We start from the raw sequence: 11,211 nt of genomic DNA, 5'->3' as shown, positions 1-11,211 counted from the left end.
GGAGAGGGAAGGAGTAAGCAAGCAGCTATGTGGTACTTAGTTGCTGGTTAGGGTTAAACCATGACAGTCCTTTTTGGTGCCCAGTGTAGTCCTCTGACTAATCTTTTTCGTGTGACAGCTGTTACAGTACCCCTTTGTGTGGCACGAGAGCCTGGAATCTGTATTTGCTTGCAGTGGTGTTAAGCTTCTCGCGGAGCTGGCTGTGACAGGGAAGATGGTATGTCACAGCTGGTGGGTGATCCTCTGCGTGGTGCGGTCATACCTGTTGCACATGCAGAGGAGTCCTTGAGGACTTTTTTCCCTGAGGAAAAAAGTAGTGCTGGAAACTACTGCTACCAAGACATGCCTGCAGAGCACTGCCGATTGCCTCTTCTACGGCTTCTCTTTTGTGCTGGCTACGTTCTTGTGGGATGTGGGTGATTTCTGGAAGGAAGATGGTAAGGGGTGGATGGATTATTGCCAGAATAATTTATTTGACCAGCAGCCTGCACTGGAAAAGAAGGTAGAATTGCTGACAGGCTTTTTGTGGCGCAGAGGCTGCAGATGAGGCAGCCTTGTCTTACAGATCGTGTTTCCAGTTTTGCACAGCCTCTACAATGGCCTATTCAGAAAAATAAAGGGTATTTTCTGAATTGCAGTTAGCCAGTACATGGTGAGTAATGTTTGTTAAAATCCTGGTGGAGACTGGGTGCTTTAGAATCTCTGCATGTGTTGGGATGTCATACTAATTCCTAATTTCACTCACCTATTCCATGTTGTGCCAGTATTTATAAGAACTTCAAAGTACTTTTTTCCTTCACAAATATTTGTGTCATCTTCTATAGGATGGCTAATTTCAAGTAAAAGATTGGTTTTTTTCTGTAATGAACACTCATTCCAATTGGATCAAGTTTTCCCCAGCTTAACAATCAATTTTACATCTAAACAAAAAGCAAAATTTTCAGAAATGTTTGATCGGAAAACCAGTTGTGCTGCATAGAAGCAGTAGTTGCATGTTCCTAGAAAACTATTCCAGAATTTTTAAGACTGTATTTATATTTTGATTTTATAAAATGCAGTCAAGACTTTTCTAGCCCTTATATAGTTTATATAATTTTTATTTGTTGTGCAAATTTTCAAAAACCCTCTTGTTTTGTTAAATATTTAATGAGAAACTTTGGGTTATGTAAACTTGATTATGGAAGCAAACTAAGTGGCTGTTGACAGCAGATGGCAGTCTTGGGTAAAGATTTTGAGTGTAAACCTGCCTTTTTTTGAAAAAGGTGGGATATGGTCTTTGGTTGTCTTAAGAATAACATTGGGTAAAACTTTGAACACTGGAAATGCAGATAAAGAAATCTTGAAACATTGTTTGTACTCTGTTTCAGAAAGAGAGGATTTACTTTTATAAAGGAGAAGTATCATTAGTGTGCTTTTTTCTTTCTGGAGGTTTTAAGTGAAGTATAAAGGTGAATAATAAATGCATTAACTTAATTAATGTTTAATTCTTTTTTTTTAGGGTAGGTGGTGTCACAGGTCAAATTTAGTTTAAAATTTTCCAGATAGAAAGATGTTTAATTCTCATCTTGGAAAATGTAGACTTACTTTGTAATAAGATTGTTTAATTGCATTTTTATTCCTTTATAAACAAAACAGATCATTGTCCTATAGGAATAATGGGCTGTTTCTGCACAGTTTCGGATAGGAAAGAAGGTTTGCTTATGTCTGTGTGCTCATTCATTGTTTTAAGAAGTTTTTCTTGCTAACTTACAGCTTATAGAAGATATGAGACATGAAACAGGTCCCAATACAGATGAAGTACTCATTCTTCGAATGTATCATCAGTATTTTAAATAAACTCTTCCTCTGACTTGTTTGCCTGTGAACAGGTCACATACTGTCTGTAATTCCCTCATAATATTTGTCATTTTCTGGTGAGTAATTTTAGCTGTGTAGCTGAAACAAATACTCAAAAACCTTAGCTGAGAGGTAAGAACACTTGATCGTAAAATCTGCTAGTGCAATTGTAGGATGTCTGAAGAGTGCCAAAGTGGTATCAGCTTCTTTTCTAAGTCCCTGAGATGTTTTCAACATTTCAGCTGTCATGGTGGAGAAACCAGACTGGGGCTTTTCTGGGTGAGCCACGAAGAACTTGCTGCTAACTTGCCTCAAGAGTACACTTACAAACTCTGTAAAATTCTCTATGGTATGCACATTAAAAAGGATAGTTTACAGCCTTACTGATGCTTACAAGTTTATCCCAATATAAAGTATTTTGCCAGTTTCTACTGGTAAAGAAAGATGCAGGCAGCAGCTCTGAGGGCTGCAATTCTTTCCAGGTGAAGTCACTCTAAACACTTCAGTGAGCTTTCAAAATATCAGTGGTCTCACCATTTCCAACTTGCGGAAGGATCCCACTGTTCCCATTGTCCATGGGAAGGTTTGAAGCGGGTAGAGGAGAAGAAAGATGTCAGTTTTGGTGTATAAGTTACTGTTGAGGGGGAGGAAAGAAAGATCTGACTACGTTTGCATAGGAGTTCTGGAAAACACAATTTCCATGTAATTTCCAGGCCTTCAAGAGAGTAAAGTGGGATCAGCCATAGTTAAGTCTGGGTTTCTGGGTAATGGCATTGTCAGCATTTCTATATACAGTGTGAGGATTCCAGGTGACAAAAAATAAATGCTCTCTTTGGTGTGTTTGTCTTCTACAGGAGTCTGTTGTGTAGCCACCTGGGTTTTTAATGTGGTAGAACAATTCTCTGTGAATTTGACTGTGAGGTTTTGTGGTTGTGTTTTTTTCCTTTCAATATTTCAAGCTGATCCTGTAGCTGTTCGGATGTAGTACACCATCATACTGTACATTCAACAGGAGCTTTTCTTTGTTTCATAGAGGGGGATGTGGCAAAATGATTTAAGGACAGACTTAGCAGGAAGTCTTTTCATTTTAGTTTTTAAATGTATCCTTAGCTCTGGGGTGAAATCGTGGTCAAGGTGTTTCCATATTAAAGTGCTGCATTAAACAGCTGTAGAGGAAGAATCATTGCAACTTAGCTTGGCATTGAGCAGTATTAGTAGTTGTAAATGTGAAAGACCCTTTTATGTTCAGACCATGATCTGCAATTCATGGTGGTTTAAACCATTTCTTTTCAGTGATGATGTAAGAACTACTTGTTTGTTGCAACATAAGGTGTTTAATTCTTTAGGGAAAGGGGCTGATCTGAGCAAGCCACCATGTCGAAAAGCAAAGGACATACGGAAAGAAAGAAAACTGCAGAAACTCCTTCAGAACCAGATGTGCACATTTGAAGGCTCTCAACTGCAAGCAGGAGATCAAGTTTTCCTCTTGCAAAACTCTAAATCTAAAACAAACCAACCTAAAACCATAGAAGACTTCGTTTTTGTCTCTTTACCTGATGATGCACGGCACAAATTAGAGGTAATGTGTTGTTCACTGTTCTTGAAGGCAAATTAAGGAAAAGTCTGGTTAAGGAGTTTTTGAAATGCTTAGGTGTTTAGTATCAGTGACTTTATGGAATGGTTATAGTTCAGATCTTGAAATACGTGTGGTACTGCATTTTTTAATCTCTTTGTCTCTGGTGTAGCTGGGGTCTGTGTAACCACAAGAGGGTACTCTTGCACTTGCAGTCAGTCATAGCAGAGACCAGTACAGTTACCAAAATAACTTGCAAATTGATTTCGTACAGTGTGACTTCAAAATGAAAGACTTTGAATTAACTGAGTGTTGAATGTTGAGAGAGATTCAATATTTAGTTCTGTAGTATATAAATACTTAAACTATCTATGCTAATGAATCTTGACGAGAATTTGTAAAATTAAACAGATAAGAAGACAGCTGCTCTTTATAAACGTCATTGGTATGTGTTGATGTCTTTGGAACCTGTAAAAGTGATAGTAGAAAATCTTTCTTAATACACTGTTGCCATTAAATCTATTAGTAATACAGAGTCAGTAATCTGGAAGACTTTTTGACTTTCTATGATTTGTTAATCATAAACCCATTTTCTTTTTATTTTTTTCTGGAAGCTGGAAAACTATATGAACATAAGTAATTTCCTGTAGTTACTGATTATCAATAGTGGTATTGGCAGTTAAAAGATTCACTGAATAACTGACAAGAAGCCATGACATTGATCCATGTCACTAACTCCTCCAGATTTTCTGATGAGTTGCATAACAGAAGTATGATGGCTTTGTCTGAACATCCTCGTTTAGAAGGCGCAGGGAGAATTAAAAGGAGGATGGTTCCAGCAGTGTTTTTGCAGATTGTTATTTGCTCTTTGCTATGGCTGTCAAGTGCGGTGTTTTGTTTTGGGATTTTTTTCCTAACAGATCAGAACCGATGCTATTTGTGAAAATAGAACCATCTTGAAAATTGGGTGTTTTTTGAAATATGCTTGAAAAGAAATGCACTCTTGCTCATGTGATAGCATTCTTTTGGTTAGGGAGCAATCATTTTTACTAAGAACAATTTTTAGTTTATAGATTTAAAAAAAAATTATTTTATTTTTGTGTGTGTAACGGGAATGGTCGGGGAGACTGATAATTTCCTATTACAGTTAATCCATAATTGAATATGGAAACATTGTTTCATTATCCTCTTTCAATTTGAAAAATATCAAGAAATCCTCTTGGGATTAGTGCAATAAAAACATAGTCTTTACATAAAGATCACAGATATGAGTCTTCCAAATGCACAGGTCCTTCAAGTACTTTTCAGCATAGTGAAACTACAAGAAAAGATTTTTAAAAAGTATAGAAATTATCTTTAAAATATCAGTCTTCATACCATTTGTTGTATTATTTCCTGAAACTTATTTGTGTAGTTCTTTTATAGGCATTTTAGTTATCTTAATTTGCAGTTTGAAAACCTTGTATGTTATTCAGTGTAAATGTAAAAGCCTTCAACAGCCTAAACTGAGCTGAAGAATTGGAAGGCTATTGACTTATTTTAAGTAAACTGTTAGGGCCCTTGTGCAGGAAGTCAAAACTTCTCTTTGTTGTGATGTTTGTATATGTATAAATACATAGTTATTGCATGATATCGTAATAATGAATGTGTTTAACTTCTTCTGAAGGTGAGGGTGGTGAGATCATCTCCACCAAGTACACAGTTCAAAGCCACATTTCAGGAGTCTTACCAGGTCTATAAACGTTACCAGATGGTTATTCACAAGGACCCACCTGATAAACCAACTATAAATCAGGTCAGAAGGCCAAATGAATTTTATGCAAAGCTCACCTTCCCCCCCTTCATATGTTTTCTTTCTAGGAGAAACAAACGTGGATTTGATATCCATTATATATTCAGGAGTGTGTAAAATACTATATCAAATAAAATCAACGTCCTGAAAGTGCAAACTCTTTTGATATCTCTTTGTGAGTGCCACAAATATTTGGTCTTAATTGCAGACAGAGAAGTTAAAAAAATTACATGGGGATGCTAGTGGGTAAGAGATGGAGAGGATGAGGCTTTTGGAGATAGATGTTGTGGGCCTTATAAATACAAATCTCCTAAGAACTAAAACCAGCTGGACGCTTAGCCTAGTCTCATTGGCTTTGGTTTGAATGCTTCCATAAGGAGGAACTAGCATGATCAGGGCCAATGTGTGAGTAAAAATTTATCACACATACAAATTGTTGATTTAATGTTCACAGAAGTTGTATAAATCTCTTCACTTTCTATTTAAGCCCTTCAAAAAGTTATCTGTGCACTCCATCTAAATGACCCATTGTTACTGCTTCTTGTAATGACCAGGCGGAGTGTAATAGTTTGTCAGACATACTACCTCTCTCATACTATAAAGAAAAAAAAATTCAGGAGTTTGGAGAAATAGTGTATGTAGCAAGAATATGTAATTGCTAAACCAGGGCAGTGAGTGATGTGCCACTAAAAGAATACATTTTGAAAGTCCTTGAGCCTGTATAATGAAAATAAAATTTGTGGTTGATTTGTTAGATACTTGGTCAAAAAAATAGGTTGAATAAACTGCTGCTTTGGAGTGTTCTAGAGTTACACAATTTTTTTTCTTTAATGAAAGTATCAACAGTCAGTTTGAGCTTAGTGTTAGTTATCAGACTTTCTCCTGTAGGAGTTCTTCTTATTACTATATTTAAAGTAGAAAACTGACTTCAGAGGCTTTGAAGTGGATAGGAGGAGATCTTTTCACTAGCCTTACCTTCAGAAGCATATTATCTGATTATATGCACTTAAAATAGTATGCTTGTATTTTCGTTGCTCTGAAGGTGAGGTTAGTACCTGTCTCCTTTGAGGACCCCCAGTTCAAATCATCCTTCAACCAATCAGCCAGTTTATTTGCCAAGTATCAGATGGCTATACACAAGGATACACCTTCTGACTGTGGCGAAAATGAGGTACAGTTCCCTGCATGCACCTTTATGAAAACATTTTTTTTTAATGCACAGTTAAATGATGGGAAATGGTGTCTCTTAGAGTGATTCTAAACATTAAAATGTTGGCGTTTCCATTTGGGAGGGGAAAGCATTGTGGTTTTTAGCAAGCTTTTGCGGACTTCAGCCTGGGGAAACTGAGCTGAATGGGGGGGATTATGCACCATCCTAACTAATAAACTAATGTCAGTGATGTGTTCAGTAGAGCTCCTGTTTGTACATGATTTTCAGAGAGGTCTGGGACTGAGATTTCTACTGGAAATGGGATAATGGTATGGAAGTGCTTTTTTGATGGCAAAAGCATCTTCTGCTTTAAAGCTGTTTGGTACCTTTTCCACATTTCTCCTTAATTTTTTGTGGTCTTGCTTAATTTTAACAGGTGAAGGTTTAAAAAAATCTCAGTTTTATTCACATTTCATTGCTAAGCATTACTCTCAACTAGAAGTCACCTTTGCAGTAGAAATAGTGCAAAAATATTCCCACTAGCTGATTGTTTGAGATTCAGTGAGAGTACATTACACATGAATAAAATGCTTTTAAAATGGTGGTTACAGGATGCTAATCCTAATCTAATAAGTGGAAGGAAAAAAAAAAGTACTTGTGGGTTTCTAAACAAGCAGCAGTTCTCCATTTCTCTGGCAGGTGGCTGTGATGGCACAACATTTTCATTAGCAGAATTAATAGAACTTTTATGTGAAACTTGTCATTTCTATCTACTGCAAATGTACGACTTCAGTATTGATCAACTATCTAGTCAGACTTTGCTGTTCTTGAGAGCAGTGCTTGCAGAAGTGATACCTAGCAAGCTGTGGCTGCTTTCCAGATAGAATAATAAAACCACATAATCATTTTTGGCTTTAGTTCAAAAGAGTGCAAGGAGAGCTTTTTTGTGAGTTCTCTGTAATGCTACTGTGGAAAGCCATAAAATGTATTCCACTTTGTTTTGTAAAATAATAGGACTCATAACAGTAAGTAGTACTCTTTACCCTTTTTATAATTACTGACAGAAATTGGGTTAATTATAATAATGTAAAAATTGGAAACATGCCAAGAAAGATTGAGCTATTTACGTGATTTGTACCAGGCATTACCTGGTCTGATTAGGGACTTGATTTGTTTGCTACGAAGAGTGTATTTCAGCCCTAATGCTTAGATCTAGCTTATATGCTGCCATACTTTTGCTCTGAAAATCTTGTTGCTGCAGAGTTTGATAGGAACTTCACGTGTACTTACTTATTCTTTGTTTAGAATTATGGATTTATTTTTTTTTAATGTAGTCGTTACATCATGAAGAATCAAGGGCAAAATCACGATGGCTGCTTGCAGTTCAGTTCTGAATAGTGGTTAGCTCTCAGTTCATCCTATCTCTGTTTGGTCAGAGTGCATGGTTTGGTGTAGACTTGGCTTTAATCACCCACGGAACTTTTTTAGTCTAGGGGAGGAAAGTTTATAAAGATGCATTAAGGACAGTGCAGGTTTCCACCGCCTTACAGTGTGAAGTCTATTGTGGGAATTGCTGTTGAATAGGAAGGAGAAGGATTTCTGTTTACTGCTAATAGTTTAATCTGTTTTTCTCGTCCTCTTTTTCCTTGTTACTTGCCATAGGTATTTCCCTACTTTGCCTTTATCTTCTCTCTCTGGCGTCATGTTTTTGCAGGCTTAGTGTGATATTCCAGGGGAGACATAAGACCACCTCTGAAGTGTCTTTTAAATGTAAAAACTCGGTCTGATGCTCATGGGTTTTAATTGAGGTCCTTCTTCAGCAACAGTAGATTATGTTGTGTGTTCATGTGGCTATCTGGCTAAGACAGGCTATCTGTTCACAGTTATTAGGTGCTAAAGCTCTGTCACTTCAATCAAAAGCATTTTGTATTCGATCCCTGCAGGACGTAAACTGAGGAATACTTTACACAAAATGTATTTTGATGTAGTTTAGAAGCATTTTTTTTTTTTTTTAAATACTGAATCTGTGTGGGAGGAGAATTGTTCGAGTCTCTTTTAAGAACAGGAGATACCAAGTAGGGTAAAACTGATCCCAGTTATTGAGAGGAAGGGTGGAAAATGCTATTTGAAAGATTTCAAACTTTTTCTTCTTCCTCTTTTTCAGACTTTTTTTAATACAGAATACAGACATTATGGAGCCAAGTAAAGGTAGAATGAAATTCTGTCCTATACACAGGGCATTTTATCAGGATAGTAATAAGTCTGCTTTGGGCTTTAAACTGGCAAACATCCAGGAATTTTTTTGCATCTAAAAATTAAATTTAGCTTTTAATCTGTGCAAACTAATCTCTGTGTGGTGGATGAACCTCCTTTTCAGGGAGACTCCTGCACACTTCTGTGTTTGGAAAGTTTCTAGTTTAGGAAAAGTATTTCATTTTATATTTGGCTGAACATTTCATATTGAGAAACCTGCCTATATTTAAACTTGGAATCCAACAAAAATTGTTATGGGATGTATTAACAACCTCTTTTTGGAATATATGCTTAGATTGTTGGCGTTACAACATACTGTCTCCCTATGTTAGCTGCTAGACTAGTTTAATATTAACCTTATTACATTAAAAGGCAATTTTAGGAATAGATTTAGAATTTTGGTGATTATTTGAAGGTAACGCTGATGTGGAAAGTTATAAACCGATTCATAATATTAATAAAATGTAGGTGAACCATGAAGCCAATTTATTGCTCAAAGAGTGTGAAAGAAGGCCCTCTTTTTGCACCTATGTAGTGTATATACATCTTTTCATCAAGTTTTTTATGTGAGAAGGGGGAATAGATGATTTCCAGGAGAGGGAATCCATGGAATACTTGACACCAAAGATTACTTTGAACTTCTGGGCACTCTGGTTGGTGCCAGTTTGAGACCAATGATAACTGGTGTTTCAGTGCCCTTCAAGACAGTGGGTCTTTTTGGATTTTGCCATTTCCTCCTTACTTTCTCCTGTCCTCCTTCTGCATCACTGGTGGAGACTGCAGTAGCAGTAGTAATAGTGTGTGTTCATTAAAAAAGAATTTGGTTTGAGATTTTGCTGAGGAGAGTCCTGCAATGCATTTTGGAGATGCAATACTAATTCCTGATTGAGGCAATGACTTCTGTTTGTTCTAATAAAAAGCAAGGTAGAAATTTCATAGTGGGATAAACTTTTTCCAAGACCCAGAGTTGGTGTTAAACCTGAGGTGATGAAACTTGCCTTTTCTATGGAAGCGTCATCACAGTCTTCAGTGCCGCTCTCATTGACGAGTAGAGGATTTGATAAGGTAGAAATATATTTACTATCTGCCAAATAAGTTAATACTCTAGGAACCGTTTTGAGTATCTCCTTACTCCTGGAATTAAAACCCATTTAGCTTGCAAGTGAAAATTTTTCAAATCGGTTTTTATCTTGACATAAAAGCTACAACTATTTTCTGCATAGGCTTTTAAACTATTGATTATCCCCTTTTCTCTTAGTTTGTCTGATATAAATTGAACTTATCTTGGAAATCTTCTCAACCCTCTCAGGAACCTTTGGTCAGTTCCTACAGGATTTCAGCTTCAAAACTGACCCGGTTGTGTCTCTGCTTCAGAGTGCCGTCAAGTGCTGATGTTATGCACAGTCGTTGACATCTAAGAATATTTATGTCAGTGTGTTTTTATTGAATTGAATTGGTGTCCTGAGGAAAAACGTAGCAAACAATTTTCTAATTAAATGTTGCTTCATAATACTTGCTGTTAAATAGTGCTGTGAAAAAACTGATTTTTTGAGTTTTTCTCTGTGGGAATGCACCACCTTATTAAGCTGCTATGTAAATGCGTAGTCATCCAGTGGTTTAGTAATATATGTACTCTTATCTTAAAGAGTTGTTGGAAAAAATCAGAAGAATTAGGGGGAACCTCAACAGATTATTAAGTGGTAAAGTATAAGTAGCTTCTGAATGAGGTAGGGTACAAACATGGAAAATAGGTGTATCACTGCCTATTGGAGAAGTTTATCCAAGGGTGCTCTTGAATTAGCCAAGTCTCTGAACTGTTCATTTTTGGAAGCTGTGAAAATGTCCAAGGGAAGAATCTGTTTTAGAGTTTGTCACATTCTATGCATTTCTTCTGGCCCTTTATGGAACTACTGTATGTGGACCTTTATCTCAAGTCCAAGACGGTAGTTATCATGTAGTGTTCCCAATATAATAGAGCTATTATTCACTAGGGTTTTTTTGTTTTGTTTTGTTTTTTCCTGAAGTAGTGGAAGACTGTAATCATGTTTATTATGAGGATCTATGTCTATAACATACAAAAAGCCACAAATGTAATCAGTTGCAAGGATTTGTTTAATGTGTCTACAAGTTACTTGTTTGTGGGTTTTTTTCTGCTTGGGTGGTGGTTGTATTTTTTTGTGAAATGAGTCAAGCTATAATGAAAAAAATTGAAATAATGAAAGCTTGTAAAAACTGAAGAAGGGAGGATTCTATAATGAGCAGAGCAGAGATAGTAGGCTGAGCATCCTTTCATTGAACAGATGTTGTTTCCCTGTATTATCGGTGAAAGATCAGTTGGACCACAGATTATAGAGCTGAGCTACAGATCAAGAGTACCATAATTATGCAGACAAATTGTACAAATGGAAGTTTATCCACCTTTTTTTTTCTTCATTTGTTGTAAGAAATATAATAAATCATATTACAGCTTTGTCTTAATTCGTACACAGAGAAATGAATAAATATGGGTTTGGAACCTGTAAATTTTTTTTAATTGAGTAACTCTTAATAGCATTGGTTATATTTCTGGGAGAAAATGTGTAGATTAATGTATAGAAGGATGACCTG

General features: G+C 36.4%; 1 protein-coding gene across 1 annotated transcript in view; it reads left to right on the top strand.

The window, feature by feature from the left end:
- LOC104158420 (arginyl-tRNA--protein transferase 1-like) overlaps positions 1–6,372 on the top strand; it is a gene marked incomplete at its 3' end in the record, with an annotated part of 10,630 nt that extends 4,258 nt beyond the window's left edge. The window contains exons 5-6 of the mRNA XM_009696070.1: positions 3,183–3,415; positions 6,244–6,372. Of these exons, the coding sequence (XP_009694372.1) occupies positions 3,183–3,415; positions 6,244–6,372 (362 nt within the window). The remainder of the gene's footprint in view (positions 1–3,182; positions 3,416–6,243) is intronic.
- Between the last annotated feature and the right edge of the window lie 4,839 nt (positions 6,373–11,211).

The sequence above is a fragment of the Cariama cristata genome, unplaced genomic scaffold (genome assembly GCF_000690535.1).
Source record: "Cariama cristata isolate BGI_N322 unplaced genomic scaffold, ASM69053v1 scaffold16502, whole genome shotgun sequence".
Classification (NCBI taxonomy): domain Eukaryota; kingdom Metazoa; phylum Chordata; class Aves; order Cariamiformes; family Cariamidae; genus Cariama; species Cariama cristata.
This window is presented reverse-complemented; position numbering and strand designations above follow the sequence as displayed.